Source organism: Podarcis liolepis (assembly GCF_965112155.1).
Source record: "Podarcis liolepis genome assembly, chromosome: 6".
NCBI lineage: Eukaryota > Metazoa > Chordata > Lepidosauria > Squamata > Lacertidae > Podarcis > Podarcis liolepis.
In genome coordinates this window covers 79,723,641-79,747,427 of record NC_139559.1, presented here as the reverse complement: position 1 = coordinate 79,747,427, position 23,787 = coordinate 79,723,641, and the positions used below count along the sequence as shown (strand labels likewise).

At 40.6% G+C, this 23,787-nt stretch overlaps 1 protein-coding gene across 5 annotated transcripts in view; it reads left to right on the top strand.

The window, feature by feature from the left end:
• Window positions 1-23,787, top strand: part of VAV3 (vav guanine nucleotide exchange factor 3) — a 215,160-nt gene that overhangs the window by 179,704 nt on the left and 11,669 nt on the right. For all 5 annotated transcript variants that reach the window (XR_014527913.1, XM_083511039.1, XM_083511038.1 and 2 more), the window contains exons 21-25: window positions 1,261-1,326; window positions 5,728-5,762; window positions 8,431-8,553; window positions 9,869-9,956; window positions 17,762-17,906. Coding sequence is in view for 4 of the 5 variants with exons in the window: in XM_083511039.1 (XP_083367165.1) it covers window positions 1,261-1,326; window positions 5,728-5,762; window positions 8,431-8,553; window positions 9,869-9,956; window positions 17,762-17,906 (457 nt within the window). In the remaining variant the exon portion in view is untranslated. The remainder of the gene's footprint in view (window positions 1-1,260; window positions 1,327-5,727; window positions 5,763-8,430; window positions 8,554-9,868; window positions 9,957-17,761; window positions 17,907-23,787) is intronic.

The following is a 23,787-nucleotide window of genomic DNA, read 5'->3' as shown; positions in this document are numbered from 1 at the left end:
GCGGTTCGTAGTGGTAGTAAAAAATTAAATAAATTGTGTCCCCGTCCAGTCTGCTCCGGGAATGATCTGAAGTGACCAAATTGGACATCCAATGAATGTATTTTTAAAAACCCAAAAAACCCCCAGGACAGTGTGCCATTAAATATGCCCTGACACAGCAACCAGGTTTTGAGGTGCTGCTGCGGGGGTTGGGGTAGAAATTTGATTCAGTTCACATACATAATCCACACTTTCCAAAGCAACATGTGAACTGAAAATAACCATTCTAAATTCGCACATCTCTGAATTTTGCAGTGCAGTTCTCCAGTCAAATAATGTGTACAAAATTAGGGCAAACTGTACACAGAAATGCACACGTATTTTTAAACAGTGTTTTATAGAATAATGGAATTGTCAAGTTGGAAAGGACCCCAAGGGTCATCTTGTCCAACCCCAAAGCATCCATGACAGGTGAACATCCAACCATCTCTTTTAACATTGTACATCACCCTGATATCTCATTATACAATGGTATAAAACTACTTGTATAGTGATAGTGACACTATCTGAACCATTTTGGATCAGCTAGGAGGATCCTGGGTAGGGATGCTTGCGGAATTCAAGAATTCCGATCTGATCTGCCCTGATCCGTAGCTCCTGGACTAAAGTGTGGGGCTGGAAGGTAGTTATTCACTGGCTTTTACACTTTGAATGTAAAAATGTATATGGATGTAGAAAAAGGACAAAATGGATTTATGAATTTACGTGTGTGACATGGACCAGATGTAGATTTATTCAGCCATCTGTATTCTGGGGACTAATTTGAAATGGGGAAGGGATGCAAAATATCTGGTGTTCACCAAATGGTGGAATTCATCCCACCGCTGAAAGTCATTGCCTGCAGAGTTACAGTGGTACCTTGGTTTGTAACCGCTTTGGATTATAACAGTTTTGGATTACAACCCACTTTTTTTTGGATTACAACCAATTTTTTTAATTTTTTTTGGAGGCCCCATTGGCAAAAGCGCACCATGGGTTACAACCTGTTTTGGTTTACAACCAGACCTCCAGAACGGATTATGGTTGTAAACCAAGGTACCACTGTATCTTCTTGTAACTTAGGCCAGTCCAATAGCTATGGAATATGGACAGATTACTATGCACATGTTGATAACTGTTACATGGAAATTTGGAGTTCTTACGGATGTTCAAAGGGCTGTATGCACAATGGTGAGTTGCATGTGTTGTTTCCCTCTAATTGGATCTTTCTGTTTCTTTTAGGGTAGAAATGTAGTGACCCGGGAACTTGGTTTCTTTCCAAGTGATGCAGTAAAGCCTTGCCCTTGTGTAAGTAGACCCATGTAATTGTGTTTGTCAGTATAATTGTTTTCACAAAAATGTTTGCAGTGAGCTTGCCTGGTTCGTTCCAAGGTTTTTATTAATCCTGCCTAGTGGGATTTACATTATTTTTGTGATTCTTTTTGTTTACATGCTACACTTAATTTTATTTAAAAATGTAACATGGTTATGTTCTTTGTTATTGGACTTAAAATTGGAAGTCAGAAGGAACCCTGCACAAGAGACAGGCTTAACTCGTCAGAATTTAATAAGTTAAATTGTCTAACTAGTTTTCAAATAAAATACAGTCAAAACCTGCAATAAATGTTTTGTGCAATAAAGCTGCCGTCTTAAAAGTGGGGCAAGAACGCTCCATTTCTAATACATTCCCCAGTCACCTTGGGTTATAGAGAAAGATTAGACCATAATAATGGACTCATAAATGCATCTGAAAACGAGAAAAGCTATCAAACCAGAGCTCTTGGCCCATTTTGTCATATGTCTGCTTGGTTTGACTTTCCTAGATCCCTTCTCCTTCTTTCCTATCAAAGGCATGCATCACCTCTGAATGTTTTGAATTGCCCATGACTTGCAGCTTGTGCTGTTATAATTTTATCTGCCAGCAAAGCTCTGCATGAGTCAGCTCATTTTATACCAGGTTTGTAGAATCAGACAGTTGGATTAGGACTGGAAGGAGCAACGGTGGTGACTCCAGCTATACGCTGTAACTTTGGACAAAATCCCCATTCCAGTTGCCCTTGGAATGTTGACTTCAGGATACTATAGTCACACAGTAAGTTCACTGAAGAAATGTGACTCAAAGACAAATTGTTCCTCATGGCTCAAGCTAGAGATCCATGCCACAAAGGGAGTTTTTAAAGGAAGCTTCCTTGAAGGTGGGGAAACCTAAATAACATGTTAAGGTAGAAATGACTTTTCAGTCTCCTAAAGGACTGTTAGCTGCTAAGAGTGAGCAATTTCCATTACCCAAGTCTTTCCAATTTTACTGTAGTGGAAACCTATAATAGCGGGCAATTCCATATCTGATTTTTAAAAAAGGATCCAGTGAGGTTAGATTTATAGGAGCCACTTTTTGACCACAACTGAAGCACCAGAATACAAATAACAACATAGAAGTCGTAAGTATGGCAAATTCTGGGTGAGGTTCTTTGCTTCTACAATAACATATGCAGTTTTGCATTTATGTTAAATCAGGCCTGCCATGTGTACCCAGCATGTAGGGGCTTTTTGCTGGGGCTCATGTGCCCCAAACAAGGCCCACAGGATTGGGATGTTGCCTGCTCTACCTGGTACCCACTGCCACTTGACTGTATCTACACTGGTCTGGAAAAATGCAACCCTCCCGATGTAATATAGGTCTTAATGCAATTTCCCATTGATGATGATCGCTGCTCTACAGCGACCTCTGGTGACGCATATTTGCTCCTTGCTCCCTCTCCTTACTCACTTACCCAGAAGCTGTGAAGAAGTGATTTGACAACTAAGCAGATGCTCAGCTCCTGGCCTGCTGATTGTAAACTTGTAAGTGAGCAAAGGGAAGGGAGATGCTGCAACTTCCTCCTCTTGCTTTTGAATATCCTTGTTGGCAGAGAATTATACCCTAGCCACTGCCAGGTAAGCCTCCTTGCACGTGAGCAGAAGGGCAGTGTCAGTGCTGCCGGGGCTACAAGCAGTAGGTGCTCAACAATTTTGGGGGCTTTCTAAAAAAAAAGCTGAACAGTTCCAGTGGCTTCTTAAAATTTTGGGGTGTCCTGGTTTTTACTTTTTGAAATATGGCAACCCTACCAGATACATTGAAGGTATTCGAGCGTTTAATGTAATGTGTCATTTGTTCCTAAAGGGTTCCAAACCTCCTTCTGAACTCTAGTTTTAAATTGTGAACAATCCATTTGTAGGCTGTGCTTCTTTTCATTCCTGTTCTTGAGCTTCTTCTGAAGCGAGTACATAATGTTTCACAGCTACAATTTACCTACGCGATATAACGTTCCATAGAGAGGTTCACAAAAGCTATTTGAATTTTGTCATGTGTGCAGCAATTGCACATGTGCTTCCCCCCTTTCTCTCTTTTGAATCCATGTGCAAGTAGCAAAAAAAAAAAAAAGAAAAAGGAAAAGGAAAAAGAAACAAAAAGGAGAAACACCTAAAAGCAAAACTCAGCAAAGCCCCAAAGCAAAATGAAAATTACCGCCTAAGGTACAGTTTTCAGTGAAATGCATTCTTATCAGGGAGAAGTTAAGTCATGAAGCTTGCATAAATTTGCAATATGAATAAACATCAATTTTCAGCGTATTACAGGCAGACTCTTGCTAGAAAGATAAATTGATGCTTCAGCACTGTTCACCTGGAAGGGCAAAGTATAAACATTCCCTTATGACAAATGATAACGGAGATGAGGAAAGATCTATCAAATTTTCAGTGCACCATCGCTTTTACTATTATTATTAAATAACAGCCTTTACAACCAGCCCATATAAAAGTGCCCAGAAACAGTATAAAATACATACATCAAAAGGCATGAAGAATAAATATTGAATGAAAAATGGTTGAGGTCTGGAATATCTATACTATGGTGTGCTCTCAGATACACTGATAAAGCATTTTTTCTATCTGCAGTATGGAATATGTGGCAGCAAAATGTCTTCTGTATTGGATAAATAACAGCTTATAATTCACTTTATTTCTTTCCATTTTTGTTGCGGTTAGTTACCATATGTAATCTGCACTATTTATTATCTCGACAGTCCTGTGATGATGATATCATTCCAGGGTTCGGGATTGCTTTGTATATTAGAGTTTAGCAGATATGCCATAGCATACCCTGTACAGAGAGGAGGCGGTGGTGGTGATGTTATTCACTGTGCATGTGAAATAGACAAACGATGGTGATAAATAGCCTTTATTTATATCCTGAATGTGTGCAGTTGCAAAACAGTTATAAATACGTAGATCCACTAACAAATGCAATAAAACATTCCTCTAAATTAAAACTGGCAATTTTGCACCATATATAGCAGAACAACCAAAAACAGATGGAATAGTAGAATCAGTAAACCAACCATTAAAATCTTGCCAAAGCAGTAGTCTGGGGCCCAGGCTTAAACATGCCATAGCACCACACTCGCATCTCCATCAGTGTGTATGAGTACAAGGGGAAAGAGCCTGGGGTAAGATGGGGCTTCTGCTTCATCCTGGCAACATCTACAGAAATATCTACAGAATATCTACAGAAATATCTACAGAATATCTACAGAAGCCACTCATTTCCCAGGCAGAAATATCACTCTCAAAATAACTTTGCTCCTCCACCCACTCTTCCCTTTTCCCCTTTTAAATAAATGCTGTTGATATATAGAGTTTAGTACAGGCATCGGCAACATGGTGCTGTGCCAGTATTGCTGGACTACAACTCCCATCATCTCTGACCATTGGCCATGCTGGCTTAGGCTGATGAGAGTTGGAGTCTACACCATATGGTTTGGCTGGATACTTTAAACAACTCAGTATTTGTACATGTTTCAGTAGATGGTGATTATTTTATTTTTATGTGTATCCTACCTATCTGACTGGGTTGCCCCAGCCACTCTGGGCAGCTTCCAACAAAATATAAAAACCTCAAACATTTTAAAACTTCCCTATACAGGGCTGCCTTCATTCAGATGTCTTCTGACTGTCGTGTCGCTGTTTATCTTCTTGACGTACACAGGGAGGGCGTTCCACAGGGCTGGCGCCACTACCGAGAAGGCCGTCTGTCTGGTTCCCTGTAACTTCATTTCTCGTAGTGAGAGAACCGCCCGAAGGCCCTCAGAGCTGGACCTCAGTGTCCAGGCTGGACAATGGGGGTGGAGACGCTCCTTGAGATATACAAAGCTGAGGCTGATCAACACCAACACTTTGAATTGTGCTCGGAAATGTACTGGGAGCCAGTGAAGATCCTTTAGGACAGGTGTTATATGGTCCCGGTGGCCACTCCCAGTCCCAGTCTAGCTGCTGTATTCTGTATTAGTTGTAGCTTCCGAGTCAATTTCAAAGGTAGTCCCACATAGATGACCATTTTATTGGCTGAAGTAGGAAAATTTATTACCAAATGTAATTAATGCAGACACCCATTATATATATAGCGGGGTGTGGGTGGGCATAGTCAGGTTTCTAAAGTTGTCACCTATCATAATTAAGTAGCTGTGCAGATGTATTTATGTGAACCAGTGCTGTAATAACACATTGTTTTAGTCATTAATTTTAAATAATGGGTAGAATTATAGGATTTCCTCAATTTTATGATCATTTATATCCTTGTCTTAAAGCCGTAGCACAACACTATTTATTCAATACAGTACATCACAATATTATGCATGTAATTTATTTTTCTCTTTTAATTTTTTTCAATATTAGGTTCCTAAACCAGTAGACTATTCTTCCCAGCCATGGTGAGTGCTTCTAAACTATGTTGTTTTCGGTTTTGGTGGTGCCTGGGAGTTTAAATAAATAGCCTGAGCAAAAAACCTGTTATTAATAGCAATCTAATTTGTTGTAGTTTAACCTTTCTGATCTTCTGCAGAAGGCATTTTGTTGCAATGTAGGCAAAAATAATTGAATATATGCACTGCCTGACGGCATTTTTCATAGGTTTACCATACTTTATGATTTTGACAGTCTGTTTATACCAATCTCTCTCTCTCTCTCTCTCTCTCTCTCTCTCTCTCTCTCTCTCTCTCACACACACACACACACACACACACACACTAACTATCCCTTAGAGTGAAATCTAAGAATCTCATGCCAAATCTTAGATGAGACAGTCCCTGATCACCAGCATACTCTTTCTGTTGTTGTTGTTGTTGTTGTTGTTGTTGTTGTTGTTGTTGTTGTTGTTGTTGTTTTACTGCCCTTCATCAAGAGAATAAAATACAAGATAAAACTCCTCTATGCAAGTTCATGAACCCCAGCCACACCCCTCCTTACCGGTTCCCCTGATCTCAGTTTGTGGATGAGAGAGGTCTCATAGACATTGGAGGAATAGATAGTGATGTATCTATTCAGCCCAAGTGCACATGGGAAGTAAGCATTTTGCTTGCAAATTCCAGTTACTGTTTGTCTTTGAGCTGCCTGGCTTCCTGGAACCTCCTGTCTGGTGGAAGGACCGTAGCTAAGTGACAGAGCATCTGCTTTTCAAGCAGAAGCTCCTCAGTTCAGTCCTGGCATCTCTGGCTTGGGCTGGAAGAGGTTCCCTGTCTGAAACCCTAGAAAGCCTCTGCCATCAGCATAGATAACAGAGGGACCAATATTCTTACCAGTATAAAACAGGTTCCTTTCTTGCCAACTAATTGGTATTCATTTTCCAAATTTTTAACAAATTAACAACAAATTAATTCAAATTTAACACAACATTTAAAATGGACTTTTCCACCCCCCCCTTCAATATGCTTCTTTCCCCTCCCTCCTTTGCTGGTCACAATAAGATACTTTTTCTTAATTTCTAATAGTTTTTCATCAATTCCTCTTTCCATCAGCTGTGCATGTTCAATTCTTGCTTAGATATTTACCTAACTAGTTTCCCAATATAAAACAGCTTCCTATGTTTGAATGGCCATCCACAATGATGTTGATGATAAATCAGGATCATGTGTTATATGCAAGCATATCATGGGATGCTTCCCCAACTTTTGACAACTGTCTCTCTCACACACAAAACTCTTCTAAGGGACAGGAGATTCTTATGCATCTCTGATGAAATACAGTAACTCAGCAGAAGTACTGGTCCTCACAAGCCATGGATAGGTGAAGGAGACTCATCCAGAACCTCACAGAAGCCATTAATTATTATTGCACAGCAGTGGTTATTGCAAGTTACACTATTATGTCTTGGCACATTTTGGAATGACTAAGATATTGGTTATACTGCAATGAAGGAATCTGTATATTGTACCCAGCACTATTTTTCTAGGGAAAGAGGTGCTGGAACTGACTATGAACGCCACCCTCATTCTCTTAGAATGGGAATGGTGTCTACCCAAGAGATGCCAGAACTGAGTTCCGGTTTAAAAAAAGCCCTGATTGTACCTATACTGGAATTCCTGTTCTAATCATAGAAGCAAAGTGCCATTGCATTCACTCCAGTAAGCAGACATGCCTTTCATGTACAAAACACCTTTGTAGACCCCACACATGTGAAATGGTTCTGTGCATGCAGCCCATCGGCTGGAATCCTAAGTCCGCAATTGGTACGATGCAACACAGTCTATCTAGTCTTTTATATATTGTATGTGTTTGGATTATTAATGTATTTGGATGACTCTGTATGATTTTATTATCTAAACTTATGCCATTAAAGGCTAATAATAATAACAATGTAACACAGTCGAGTGAATGAAATTCCCATAATTGGATTCGCCACTGAGTATGGGCGCTGTGGGTTAAACCACAGAGTCTAGGACTTGCTGATCAGAAGGTCGGCAGTTTGAATCCCCACGATGGGGTGAGCTCCTGTTGCTCAGTCCCTCGCTCCTGCCAACCTAGCAGTTTGAAAACACATCAAAGTGCAAGTAGATAAATAGGTACTGCTCCGGCGGGAAGGTAAACGGCGTTTCCGTGCGCTGCTCTGGTTTGCCAGAAGCGGCTTAGTCATGCTGGCCGCATGACCTGGAAGCTGTACGCTGGCTCCCTTGGCCAATAAAGCGAGATGAGCACCACAACCCCAGAGTTGGCCATGACTGGACATAATGGTCAGGGGTCCAACTTAATAGAGGTGGGTATCAGTTGCTGATGAATATCAGGACGTGCATGGTCCACCTCTAGCCAAGCTCATGATTCTTGCTGGTGCAATCATTTATTCTGTTTCAGTGCTAGGTCGTGACCTATGTGGAAGGGCCTGGGCACATGCCACAAAACTTCAGCAAATCTTAATTTTCCCCACAACGCCACCTCGCAAGCTGCTTGCCAAACCAGCCGAAAACCCCAGCCTCACTTGCGATGGGGTGGGTGGAGCTATGAGCTGCTCAGCTCACGGACATGCCCCTGCAAAGTGCCTTTGGCTCATCTGCTTAGTGTCCATTTTTAAGGAAAGTGTAGTTAGTAACTTCACACATTTTGTTGCAGGTATGCTGGAATGATGGAAAGGCTGCAAGCAGAGACTGAACTTATTAACCGGGTAAACAGCACATACTTAGTGCGGTATAGGACTACGGAATCGGGAGAATATGCCATCAGCATTAGCATTAAGTAAGTGAGAATTAATTCCCGCCTCCTGCAAAAGCATTTATCCTTTCCATTATTGTTTTAGCTCTTGTGTGAATAGATGTGACCAATAGACCAGTGTTTTTCAACCTTTTTTGGGCAAAGGCACACTTGTTTCATGAAAAAAAAATCACGAGGCACACCACCATTAGAAAATGTTAAAAAAATTAACTCTGTGCCTATATTGACTATATATAAAGTAATTCTCTTGAATAGGAATCAAATAAACACAAAGAAAGTATTTTATAATTACTTTATTATGAAATAGTAAGTAAACAGAAATGTGAAAAATTATAAAATACTTTATTTTTAAATCTTTCGAATATTTCAATTTTTCCCACGGCACACCAGGCAACATCTCGCGGCACACTAGTGTGCCGCGGAACAGTGGTTGAAAAACACTGCAATAGACGACATTCTCATTGCCTGCTGCAGTTACATTTTGCTAAAAATAATATATTCTGTCATTTATGAAAATCTGGATAGTTTGAGAAGTACTTTTGCCTTGTTGATACAACTCATGAAACTTTTATTGAAGGTCAGAGTTCCCTAATCCAGCACAAGGATAGTTAAATATACAGTGAAGCGTTTTTGCTTGTAAATCACGCCTTGTGAGTATGTGTGTGTGTGTGTGTGTGTGTGTGTGTTAGTCAGGATCTGCTGCTGCACAGACACAAATGCTCTTGCATTGCAGCTGTGCTGCATTTCAGTCTGCACATCCTTCTTCATCTCCCACAAAGCCATTCAGGTTCATTTCCTTTGGTCTTCAGGCATCTTCTTTTGTTAGTAGTCTGTTCAACGGAGGCTGTGGTGCAGTGCACTAATTAATGTATGAGTTAGGACACAAATGACTTTATGCTAGTTAGCATAAGGTGATTTAGTGGTCCATTTGCATTTTAACTAGAAAATGTTTAAAATTGATTTGACTACCAGCTGAAGTCAAATAGAATATTTCCCTTGAATTGATTGCAAATGGAAACAAGCTTAACGTCTAAGGAATATTAATTTTAAATAAAGCTGCCGGTCTGTTTTGTCAATATGAAGTTGAATGCAATCAGCATTACAGGATCCCATAATCAGATCTTGCTGGGAGGCCTTTTCTAAAATCTGAATTGAGTCTGCATCTTGAGCCAAACCCTAATAAATGTGTTTTGTTAATTAGGTGTCAAGGGTGTATTGGCATGGATATACATTTTGTCTTAAGAATTTATTTGTGTAGTGGTGGGGCATGCCCTCAAGTAATTTATTGATTGTTGCTGATTAAAAACACATTTATATTCATGTTATTCATTGCCCATAGGTACAATAATGAAGTGAAGCACATAAAGATTTTCACAAGAGAATGCTTTTTTCACATTGCAGAAAATAGGAAATTTAAAAGTTTAATGGTAAGCATCAGTTTTGATTTCTCTCTTTGTGAATATATCATCTAACTTTATCTTTTTGAAAACTGATTCTTTGCATTTCTAGAAAAAAAATACACAAGAACAATGCTAAAACAGTCAGTATATTTTTTTACTGTCAGAATACTTAAGATGGCTTCAGTGAATTGGTTAGCTTCTAAGTCTGTTTGCATTCACAATCCTGGTGATCAAGTGGTAATTAAAAAGTTGAATCTGTCTTCCAACTGAGGCAACAAATGCAACCAAGCACTGTAGAGCTGCCTACCCCCCCCCCATCCCCAGCCCAGTAGCTGTGTGGAAAAAGACTGCCCTTTATCAGAGCACATTTCGAGGTCATCAAGCAACATGCGTATATGTTGCAGATAAACAGATCAAACTGCCTTGGTTTATTTATATAGTTTTTATCCCTAGCAAATCAGTCACCCTACAAACATGTCAAAAATACAGGATATAGTCTTTCTCTATACTGCTAGTTTTTTCTTTGATTTGTCCTACTAGTAATGTTCCGAAGTTTGTGGTGTTTCATTATACTAATTAAAATATTAATAATATACTTAATTATGAATCTCCAGGCAATCCATCCTACTAGATGATTAGAATTATTTTGATCTGTAACAGATAAAATAAAAATGTAGTTTACTTTTTTCTCCCAATGCGTGGATTTTGTAGCAGCAGGTTTATGATAGAGAAATGAAGTAGTTTTCATACAATGCATAATAATCAGTGGAATTCACAGTTGAGACGGAAATGTCAAAAAACAGTTTTTTGATGGATTGGGTAAATTCAAGGTCCACTAATGATCCCTTTATGTTCACAAACACTATTGTCTCTCAGTAACCAAAAGATGGATGAGTTATATATTCTTGCAGTTTCTGAATTTGCTTCTCAGGGATTTGTTTGGTAGTGGTATTAGATGTGATGACTCATTCTTCCTTTTGTCGTGCTACTTTGGTGCAGTCTTAAATGGGGACTTTTCCAAAGAAGTGTGTGTGTCACCAATTCTCCCCCTTTTTTATGCAAATTGTTGTATCTGAAGTAGTCCTGAGCAATCGTTTGGGGTGGAGCTTTGGTCCAGTCAAACCGTGCGATTATTGTGTTTCATAAATAACAGAACATTTCCCCTCTGCTTATTTGGTCTAAAGCTTGCCCTCATTGATTTTGCTTTTAGAGACTTAAAAGTGGCTGAATAGAATGAGAATATTGAATGAATTGCTGATGAGAGAGCAGTTTATGCATTATGCTTCTATTGTGCAAAGCAAAAAGCAGTGATTTGAAAGAACGGAATGATTAGATGTTATGCTAAACATTTTTATAAACAACTTGGATGATGGAATAGGGGATGCTCATCAAATTTGCAGATGACATCAAACTGGGAGGGCAACTAATGCTGCAGAAGACAGAATTGGGATTCAAGATGACTGGGCCCAAACAAAATAAATTTCAATTGGGACAAAAGTAAGGCTCTACATTTAAGCAGGAAGAACCAGCTGCACAAATATAAAATGGGGGACATCTGGCTTTTCAGTATTACATGTGAAAAGGACCTAGGGGTCTTAGTAGACCACAAGCTTAACATGAGTCAGCAGTGTGAGGCAGCAGCAAAAAAAGCTAATGCTGTTATAGGCTGCCATCAACAGAAGTTCAGTGTCCCAATCTAGGGAAGTCATAGTGCTGCTCTAATCTGCCTTGGTCAGACCACACCTGGAGTACTGTGTCTAGTTCTGAGAATATTGACAAGCTGGAACATGTGCAGGGGAGGGTGACCAAGATAATCAAGGGTCTTGAAACCAAGCTTTAAGAGGAACAGTTGAAGGAGTTGGGTATGTTTAGCCTGGAAAAGAGGAGACTGAGAGGAGATATGATAGCCATATTCAGATATCTAAAGGGCTGCCACATGGGAGATGGAGCAAGTTTGCTTTATCCTGCTCCTGAGGATAGGACCTGAACCAGTGGCTTCAAGTTACAAGAAAGAAGATTCCGACTACACATCGAACTGTTCAACAGTGCAACAGACTCTGTCGGAAGGTGGTGGACTCTCCTTCCTTGGAGGTTTTTAAGCAAATGTTGGATGGTCATTTGTCATGGATGCTTAATTGAGGTCCCTTCCCTGCAAGGTGTTGGACTAGACTAGCTGACCATTGGGGTCCCTTCTAACTCCACAATTCTGTGACTCTACGATTTTGTTTTGATCTCTGAACTTACTTCTTAGCATAACCAGAATTCAGGGATCATGCTCCGTCTGCTTGTACAAGGAATTTCAGAGATTTCTTAAAAATGTCTCTTGCATTCTTCCCAGATCCCTGTATCTTTATGACAGTGATAACTAATACTATTTTGAGGAGGTGTTGCCTCCACTACAGCCTTTAAAATGTAACAGAATGAGGTGTTGAATTAAGTTTTCCGGAATAAGTTTGCCCAGAATAAATGATTATCATGTGATGTGATGGAAGGGAACATATTGATTTCATTTAGGTTTTGCTAAATTTTTTTTGTATTGTGTTAAATTACTCTGTCCAGGAGTTAAGATCAGCCAGGCTGACCATCATTTGTGTCCCATCAGTGGGATTTGTGCATTGGGTGTGGTGTGGTGTGGTGTGGTGTGGTGTGGTGTGGTGTGGTGTGGTGTGGTGTGGTGGGCTTCCCCATGTAGCATCCCAGCTCTGGAACTTCCTATCCCAGCCATAGGCAAACTCGGCCCTCCAGATGTTTTGGGACTGCAACTCCCATCATCCCTAGCTAACAGGACCAGTGGTCGGGGATGATGGGAGTTGTAGTCCCAAAACATCTGGAGGGCCGAGTTTGCCTATGCCTGTCCTGTCCCTTGAAATTTGGTTTGCATCGTCACTGCTGTTGTTTAGTCACCAGCTCAAACGATGGCTTTAAACACAGGTGTTTGGGTGTTAACCCTGATGTTTCTTGGATATATTTGTGGTGTATCTTAGAGTTATTTTTTATGATTTTATCAGTATTGCAATTTCCTTGAAATTGTTTTTACTCGTCTTGAGATCTTTGGCTTATAAGGGCATGATAGAAATGATCCAGTTATATGTTTGATTGCCTCTGTAACTCAGATGATGCTTATCCCAAAACAAGCATCCCACCTAACTTGCAGTCCACAAAAACACTGGCAAGGAGGTCAGGTCAGCTGCCCATCCCTGTTCTGGCAGTGGCTTTTCTCTCTGACTCAAGTGAATTGATAACAACAGGAGGCCCAGGCAGGCTTTAAAGTTTGTTTAAGTGATTAATGCAAATGAGGTGTGGAGATATAAGAAACTGGCAAAGTGCTTAGGGTGGGGCTCCAATTATCACATCTCTTTGCTAACTGGAGCTTGCAGGGATTCCAGAATAAAAACCAAGGGAAGGGTGTGCCTGCTGAGCTTGATTTCCTTCATAAATTCAAGTTAGAACAAATATTTAGAATTCTAAAATTTCAAACTGTTGCCCTGAAATGTAAGATACTAAAATCCCCAAAAGATAAATAATTAAAAGTAGAAGAACTAGTGAAGAAAAGAGTCGTGCAAGGGGTGTAGGTACGTGCTTATCTTCCTTTAGATTTTAAAAGTTCTTTGTAGGGTCATCTAGTTTATCATTAGAAATGCATGGTCTGCTTTACATCAGGCAGGAGAATTTTTGTTAGATGTGTTTTAAAACCTGCTCCTCTGCATGGTTATTCAGAGGCAAGTCCCACTGAGTTCAGTTTACTCCCTTGTAGTTGTGTAAAGGACTTTCAAGGCCACAGTGAAAGCCCAAGGCAGATCGTCTTATATGACAAAAACCTTTTCAATCCTGATTCCTGAATAAGAAACAAACCCCAGAGTGTAGCTCTTCCAAGCACTGGAGCATAGTTGCCAACTCCCTGGGGCCCTGGGTGCCTGAGCACCCACAAAATTCCCCATGAAGGGACCAGGCACCCACAAATTTAGGTGACAGGGCTTCATGGCACCCACAGCCCTAGGCACCCATGGTCACGGGGGCAAGCTGGCACTTGCCCTGGAGGCAGAAGTTGAATGCATGTAGCACTTTTTCATACTGAAAAGTATTTGGAACATGAGACTGAAGTGTGCCTCCAATAAAAACCCAAAACAGCTGTGCCTTGACTATCTTTTGGTTTGGAAAATGTTCACATATGAACTGTTTGGTAGAACCAGAAAATGACAGCATCCCCAAAACTCAATACAAGTGCCATAATTTATCTTGATTGATTTTACTACCTTTTTGTCCCGGCTTTGCTCCAAAGAGCTCAGAGTGACTTGCAGGTTCCTTCCCCTATAGCAGGCATAGGTAAACTCAGCCCCCCCCAATGTTTTGGGACTACAACTCCCATCATCCTTGACCACTGGTCTTGTTAGCTAGGGATGATGGGAGTTGTAGTCCCAAAACATCTGGAGGCCTGAGTTTGCCTATACCTGCCCTACAGCAACCTTGTGAGGTGGGTTATGCAGAGAGGGAGGGAGGGAGGGAGAGGGAGGGAGGGAGAGAGAGAGAGAGAGAGAGAGAGAGAGAGAGAGAGAAGTACTGAGGCTCGTGAGTTTCATGACTCAGTGAGAATTCGATTCTGGATCCTCTGTGGTCTTTGGCACTCAAAGCACTGCACTATACTGACTCTCAAAGGGGAATTTGGAATCTGTACATTTGAGTAGTTTGTCTTGTTGCTTGCACTTTTGGGGAGTCAAAATGGTACATGCTGTTCAAGATCATGTGATACGGCAGTGAATTATAATAAACACTTCAGTCTTGCAGAGCAGACATGCAGGCTACAGTTATCACTTTCAAACTGAAGCTCTTAGTTTATCATCACTGACACAGAGCTGTACCTTATAGTTCCATCATCACCTTTCATTTTGCATGCATCTTCTGATATACAGGTGGCTCTTGAAAGTGTGCTTTATGCCTTCCAAAGATAACAGGAGATGCTGCCTTGACTGGTTCTTAATGCCATCTGATGAATTATTTTTAAAAACCCTTCTTATCACAGTTCATCTTCTTTGAAAGTCAGCAGTTGTTGTTTCCAAGAGTCCTGATGTCTTGTGTGCTTAGTAAGAATCTTGTAGGCCAGCCTTTCTTCCCACTGTTTGAAAGCCAGCAGAAAGTGGGGAGGTGAGATGGTGGCTTGTTCACAGACAGCTGACCTGCCGTTTTTGGGAACATTTGAAAGGCACAGGAAGAGGGAAGCAATCCTTTGACAAGGAGAACTGGAGCTTCCTTGCACACAGATGTTCGACACACACATAGACATGGGCACACACAGTATTCAGCTTAGCCCTATTTTGGCTTTCAGGCAAACTGTGGAAGAGAAGGGAGCACACATGTAAGCCCCACCCTATACCCCGAAGTGTGCCAGCTGTGTTTAAAACATGAAGGTTTGAAGAAGAAGCGTTCCTGACTGCAGGGATCTTTGGAGCGTGTTCAACTGAATGCATGGGGGTCTAATGTGGTGCCAGAGCATGTGGGGCATTTGGAGTTGGGCTGGTATACACACCCCTGTCTTCCTCCACAGTTTAAGCCCTTATGTGTTTGCTCAAACACCTGAATAGGGCTGATGTATAATAAGAAACTGAACCCGCGTGAGGCCTTCCGCGATTTTTTTCTCAGCTACTTTTCTCATATGTTGCCGTCAGCAGAAAAGATAGTATTGCACACTGCAGAGATAAAGGTAAAACAGAAATAGTGTTATGACAGCTTTTGTATTTGGGGAGAAAATCAACCCATCAGTAGGGAAAGGTTTTCATGCTGGCAAGAGACCCTGTAGATCATAAGCAGTTCAAAACTGAGCCGATCTTAATGATCGAGCCAAAGCTAAACCCTTCTAAGTCCCATTCATTCCAGTAAGTGTATTAAGTGTGTACTTGAATTTCTTGCAGTGGAAATCGAAATGGATTTAACTGTATAGCTTTGGTTGGATTGTGGTCAGTGTTTGGAAATCTCTGGGTCACCTGTGTAGTTTTAAGCACTTTGTATATACCTACATTTGTGAGAAGATATGCTGAAAAGGATTTTCTACCATGTCATTTTTAATTTTAAGGAACATATGATCATACAGTAGCATGTGAGGAGCTCAAAAGCACTTGGAAGCTTCAATTAAGAATTAGTTTGGTATATATGAGTTTCCTTTATGAGCGGTATGACTCATGAGCATTAAAAAAAAAAGATCATTTGCTTACTGAGTTTTTTCTCACCTTCTAATGAATTCCTTATGCCACATGCCTGCAGATTATTGTGTTGCTCCATGAAAATTCAACTTTTTCTTGCAACACAACTGAGAACAAGAGAGGGTTTTTAATTGGGCTGGAGGGCAGTAACTAGGGATGGAAGAACCAGCCTTTAACTGATGCTTGTCACTTCTGGATGTGTTTGCTCATAAGTCTGTTCCCTACTGTCTGTATTTTTGTTTTTAAATCAGCATTTAGATAAGTATTTCAATACATGTTTCTAAGAGTGATTTTCTTTAAACAGAAGCATTTTAAACAATCATTTTGATAAGTGGAGAACAGAGTCAGAAGATTCAGGAAGTATGAAACCTGGTTGATAGCTATGTGGCAACCCACACCTTAGTTTGGAACAGCCATATCAGGGCCAATTCATATTGAAATTCAGAAAGATTCTTCATGCTTCCGTAACAGCCATATAAAATATCGGAAAGAAACAATAGCTGGCCCACAAAAATAAGATTCTGACAAAACAAAAGACTGTTTGCTTGGATGGTCTGATTGTACAGTTAACAGAATTCTCAATAACAATTGAGAGTTTAGAGTAAGGAGGAGTGTCTGGTTTGTTTATTGCAAAACTGTACATGTAGAAAACCTCGTTTTATCATCATTTTAAAACCTCACTTTCTAAGCTGCAGGAGAACTTCTGGTTGGTTGTTTTTACTGCTTCGGGATTAGTCAGTACGTTTGTCACTGGTGTTTTTACAAATGGTGATTGCAAACTTTTACACCTGACCATTAGGAGTTGGATAAATGTATATGCTGATCTTGGACAATGAGAAACTTCAGCAAAGTTTTAGTTTTTGTGTTTACTTGCACACTGGCTTGAATGCATGCAAAGACTTCTACCTGTGTGGCATGGGTTCCTGGTGTGTATTACGAGTAATGGCCTTTCCAAGGGTCAAAACATCATGTGAATGGTTTGTAAGTGTATCAGGAAGCCAAACCATATGAGAAAAATATGTCGCATACACCTGAAGTGTATGTACAAGGAAAAATACAAGTGTAGAATCAATGATAACCACGTGGGAAAAAGGAATGTGAGGTAAAAGTCACAAATGCCAGGCAAAGTAATATACATATATTAAGACTTACACCCCTGAAGAGGGGCTCACAATTCCCTGTGCATAGAAATGTAGGTGTCATGGTGAATGTTTCTAGCTTGGCATGATTGTTTCAGTGTGCAGGATATTTTTTCTTCTTAATGTGAGAATTGTTTCACTAAGAAGCTGACTCGCTTACCCCCACCTGCTTTTTATGATAAATAGGCCAGTCTCACGTATGCAGATGCCCTCCAGCTTAATTCCTGAATGCTGAAAATGCAAATGCAATATCTCTCATGTATGAATTAAACCTGTACTGTTTGTGTAATTGGTGTGCCTTGTCTTCGATCTTTCGTCACACAAGTACGTCTTCAATAACAAGCAAAGAGTACCAATGTAATTCCAGTACTATTCCTGCACCGGTAGTGAACTGGGTGCATCTATTTCTGTAAAGCTGCATTAAAGTTTCTGTGTCTTAAATACTGTGGGAGAAGAGCACAAACTAAAGATTTCTATTCTATTTCCCCCTGTCTTCTGGAAGGAACTTGTGGAGTATTACAAGCACCACTCTCTCAAAGAAGGCTTCCGTAGTCTGGATACAACTCTTCAGTACCCATACAAAGAATCCGAAAATTCGCTGGACCAAAGGAGCAACAGAGCAAGTGGGAACAGAGCATGTGGCAACTGTGAGCATTAGAATTTGCTGTCATTTAATAACAAAGGAATAGCAGGAGGTTAAAAACATCTTCATTTTGCATTTTTGACACAGAACCAATTAATATGATAATGCTTTTAGCTAGGTTTTTTTGTTTTGTTTTGTTTCCCTGCAGCTAAGCAGAAACAGGATCTGCTGACAGGTTTATGAACAGGTCTAGTTAGACTTCCTGACTGCCTGTCCTTAAATCAAATCACCGCTCAAACATCTATTAAAAATGTAAGTGAGCGATTGATTTGTAAACAGACATTTTGCATTGGCTGCGCTGTTTTCGGCTACATGAATTAATAAACATGTAATTCTAATCTTGCATTTGGCATTTAAATGAATAATTTGTGTGATTTAAAACCATAGATTATAGAGCAGAATTTCTGTGAAAAAAACTTTTCTTAACAGATTTTCCTCTACAATGTTGCTCTTGTTAGAATATCTTTCTGGGGCCTGACTAGATATTGAATGGAAGGCTTTGGCATGAGAACCTGAATCACCATCAAACATTGAAAATTCATTAGGGGAAAGGCTCATATTTGAAGAGAAAAGGTTGGGTGTGTGTAATAATAATAATAATAATAATAATAATAATAATAATAGTAATAATATATTATTTATACCCCGCCTATCTGGCTGGGTTTCCCAGCCACTCTGGGCGGCTTCCAACGGAATATAAAAACAATACAGCATCAGACTTCCCTAAACAGGGCCAATAGACAATGAACAATGGCTAGAGAAAAGAAGTTTCAGAAGGGGAATGCAGTGGAAAAGCAATAGGCAGGGGAAGGGTTAAGCTTTCCCACTTCTCCTCTCCCCTAACATCTAATGACAACCTGCTGAATATAGTCACAATGTGTTACTGGACTACAACTCCCATAAACCGTGACCATGAACCGTGTTGTCTGGGACTGATGGGAGTTGTAGGCCAACAACCTTTGGGGGGGGGAAGCACAGGCTCCCCATCCCTGGACTATGGGGTGGGTATCCAGTGGACAGAATGAATAACATTTATGTCATTTAAATGTGTGCTCTCTCCTTCTCTTTTGTGTGCATGCACTTGCACACCCCATCCCACTCAAAAGCATTTCTTCATTACCACTTGCTCAGCAATTGACAATGTACAGTCGTACCTTGGTTCTCAAACGGAATCTGTTCTGGAAGTCTGTTTGACTTCCAAAAACATTCGCAAACCAAGGCATGGCTTCCGATTGGCTGCATGAGCTTCCTACACTCAACCGGAAGTCACGTCGGACGTTTGGGTTCCAAAGAAGGTTTGCAAATCGGAACACTTACTTCCAGCTTTGCAGTGTTTGGGAGCCAAAGCATACAAGTACCAAGGCGTTTGAGAACTAAGGTACGACTGTATATAAAATTCATCTTTTTAGACATAAGGAATTGAGTGTGGCCTAATAATAATCCATTGATAAATGGAAGCATGTTGAAAAACTGCCAGATGATTTGTAGATGTTCTTCAAAAACAAAATTGCACTGTTTTAAGCGAAGTAGGTCCATATAACACTCAGTATCTGATAAGGAGGAAGGAATGCTTTTAATGCTGTTGACAAACAAACAAAAAGATCCCATTATGGCCACCCATGGCTCTAATTTTGAAGAGCCCATCACTTTTTGCTCATTTTAGATATTCACCTCTTATTTCTGAGAGCTTCTTATTTAGCAGATGAGGCTTGTAGGAAAATAAATAGGACACTCTCATGTTGCTTAAATCAGGCAGTTTTTCTATCACTTTGTATTGCCTACAGCACCCTGTAATATGGGAGGCACCTGAATTGCCAGCAGTACATGTGGAAAGGATCTGGTGGTCTTAGTAAACCTCAAGCTTCACATGAGTCAACAGTGTGATGCAGCAGCAGCAAAAAAAGTGAATGCTATTCTAGGTTGCATCAACAGAAATACTGCTCTATTCTGCCTTGGTCAGACCACACCTGTGGTCTAGGCACCACAATTTAAGAAGGATATTGACAATCGGAAATGTCTGCAGAGGAGGGCAACCAATTCCTGCATTGCTGGGGATTGGACTAGGTGTCCCTTGAGGTACCTTCCAACTCTACAATTCTCCAGTTCTACCTTGTCTGCAGTGGTGAAGTAAGATCTACTTGCCAGTCCAACCAGCTTTTGTATGTGGAATGGGGAGGGGGTGCCATCTTGTCTGTCTTTGGCAAAAATATGCCTTTGGTCATCTTCATAAATCCCACTGAATTCTGCAGGACTTAGTTGCGTGTGTGTGCATAGAGTTAAACAAAATTATCTTGTCCTTCCTGTCATGTTCTCTGCTCCCCATTTGGTTCTCCCCATCAAACAGTCTTTGTTGTTTTGCCAGTTTATGATTTTATTTTATTTTCTGCCTAACACTCCTTTCTAATGCTTATTTCAGTTTCTAATTCATGTACATGCATTCCTTTTTCCTTGCAATTGCTTGAGAGCTTTTAAAATCCCCACTTCTTTCTCTTGTCTCACTTCGTTTCATGGGTCTGTTATTTTATTCTAGTTATTCTTGTGTAGGAACAGGCACAGGTATCGTACACACATTCTTGTTAAATTAGTAAATGCAGCTAACATTAATATAATTAACTCCTGCTTCTCTCCCCCTGACTTTCCCCTGTTGAGCATGAATATCTAAAGCGGGATTGTAGGTATGTGGTTAACTGAATGTGCCTATGATCCTCCCCATGGCTGGGAACTCTGCATGAGTATTGCAACCAAGGAGGATAGTAACTGCATTCATGCAACTGGGTTTATGTCTCCCCTATTGATCTTCTTGCTTAGTGCAGGCCTGGCACTTTGCTCCACAGATACAGATACATTTTGAGAACTCCTGAATAGGTCTACAGTTTTGGGCCTGATTCAGATGGGACAACAAAAAATGTGGTTTGTTATTAGAAGGAGCCACACTAAACCCTTTGGGTTCAAGGGGAAAGAGATCTGAAGCGTTTGCTTCAAGTTTTGCTTCTTCTGATGTTTGCCATTGCAGCAGAAAGTAGTTTGTGCAAGCCTCTGTTTCCAAACCAGAATCTGAAGTCACAGTTCTGTTGTGGTTTCATTTATATCTGCTTTGAACACAAAACCAGTTTGCAGCGTTCACATGAAGTGGTCAAACTGCTGTATTCTACAACTGGAAGCAGAAGTTTGGGGAGTGTGGGAGCTAAGGTTGTACTCATCATATATTACTGCTACATTTGAACTGGGCTTAGGCGTCTATTCACAGTTTTAATTGGATTTATATCCTGTTCTGACCTCATGCTATGTATCCTCATCTAAAGTTAGGTCCTGAGTTACTTCACTGTTTAAATAATTTCACTATAATAACTAATAGTTTATACTCATACCTACTTTCTACCATGTGAATAGTAGTTTATGAAAAAATTCTACTCTTTTGTTTATTCACCATGCCATGGTGCACCAGTCTTTTTGGGTCCATGGGCACATTTGCAAACTGTTTTAGGTACCAGACACACACTATAACCAAGTACATACCACAACCTGTTATTATGTTGACCGTAACATAAATGCTTCTTTCAAGCCTCATTTCAGCAGGTGGAATGGCAAGGGCTAGTCAGGTGCCAGGGAAGGCTTCCACCCATGGGTGCAACATTGATGATTTTGCACTATGCCATTTTAAACACACACACACACACACACACACACACACACACACACACACACACTTTCCAAAAGTCCAACCAGTTCATATTTGATTTACCCATATTCATGTGGTTCATCCAAGTCTCTTAATATCCAGAAGAATCTTGCCTTTTTCCTTTACAGAAGTCCTGTTGATTTGCCTTACAAATGCTTGCACACATTTCTGATACAATTTGAAAACATGATCCAAAGGCACATTTAAGAAGCCACACTGAGTTCTAAGGGTAAAGTGGCTGATAAATCACCAGTGAAGTAATTAAAGGCTGGATTCTCCTAACCCAGCCTTCCTCAACCTGGTGCGCTCTAGTTATTTTGGACTACATGGAAGTCGTAGCCATTGGTCACGCTGACTCTGACTGATGAAAGTTGAACTCCATAACATCTGAAAAGCAGCAGGTTTTCAGGGGAAGATGTTTCTAAGGATTTCTCGGCTGTGTTGCAAAAAATAAAAAATAAAAAGAATGTCCCATTCCTTAGTTTCACCAAGGAAAGACTCCACATGCCCTCCCAGAGCCTATATGTAAAAACTATTTTCTTGACCTTCCTTTTAGGAAAAGGAATCAGTGATTTGTCCAGTGGGACTGGAAATTCATAGCTGATTAGGAATTTGAACCTTCATCTTCTTAAAGTCTCAGGCTAGCATCCTCTCATCTTATATCTCCATATAAAATGTTTAAAAAGGGAAAATAGTGATCTAACATGCTCCCTTCACCTCATGCTAATAGAGGGGAGTTGGCCGGATTTTGCTAAGAGGCTCAGTCCCAACCCAGGAACAGTTTTCCTCCATAGAATGCGAAAGAGAAGTATACCTTACCAGCCTTCCTTTTCAACCTGCTAATCCTGCAGCATTGCTCAGTTGCTGAAAAAAAAGGAAGTAATATTGAACTAGATTGGAAAATTGTCAGCTCTTTCTTGGTTTCTTATTTCTATTCAAAATGCGGTTGAAGCCATAATTATGTGGTTCTTTTGCAATGACCTTGTGGGATCCAGGAAATAGCAGAGTGAGCTTTACTGCAGCCTATGATGATTACTTGTGCATTTTTGGGCCTATGTGGTTTCTAGGGCAAGGTTGGAGTCAGGTATTCTGTGCCACATTATTTGTTGATTTGGGCTATGGTGGAGTAAAGGTGGCACTGTGGTCTAAACCACTGAGCCTCTTGGGCTTGCCGATCAGAAGGTAGGCGGTTCAAATCTGCGTGATGGGGTGAGCTCCCGTTGCTCTGTCATAGTTTCTGCCAGCCTAACAGTTCGAAAGCATACCAGTGCAAGTAGATAAATAGGAACCGCTGTGGCGGGAAGGTAAACGGTGTTTGCATGTGCTCTGGCTTCCGTCACGATGTCCCATTGCGCCAGAAGTGTTGTAGTCATGCTGGCCACATGACCTGGAAAGCTGTCTGTGGACAAACGCCGTCTCCCTCGGCCTGAAAGCAAGATGAGCGCTGCAACCCCATAGTTGCCTTTGACTGGACTTAACCATCCATGGGTCCTTTACCTTATTTACCTTTTTACCTTATGGTGGAGTACCAAGACTCTTCTGCTTTCTGCTGCACTGGAATGTCAGGAAAGTGAAGGGGTGAAGTTAGTTTCAGCCACTTCCCATATGAGCTAGTACTATGTGCAAGGTAAGATAGGGGGAGGGGGGGACACAGATGTAGCCTCCAAGGAGAGAAAGAAAAGAACATAAGTTCTTTCCCTAAAGAACTCTCCTATTGCATACCCTCCAACACTTCTCCAATGAATATTATTCTTATTCCATAAGAAGAAGAATTTTATTATTTATACCCCACCCATCTGACTGGGATGCCCCAGCCACTCAAGGCGGCTTCCAACATATATAAAAACATAATAAAACATTTTTAAATCTTCCCTATACAGGGCTGGCTTCAGATGTCTTCTAAAGGTTGTACTCCTCTCCTTGGCTTGGGAGTTGCCTAACTACATACCCTCCAACATTTTTCTGATGAAAATAGGGACATCCTAAGGAAAAGCAGGACATTCCAGGACCACATCAGAAACTGAGATAGGCTTCTGTAAATCTAGGACTGTTCCTGGAAAATAGGAACACTTGGGAGGGTCTGCGTACCACATGTGATAGGAGAAGTTGCACATATTAAACATCTCCCACTATGCAACTGTTAAAGGTGTCGTCTTTGATTCAGGAAATGGCAGCAGTGAGGTGGCTTATTTATGCTCTGCATGAT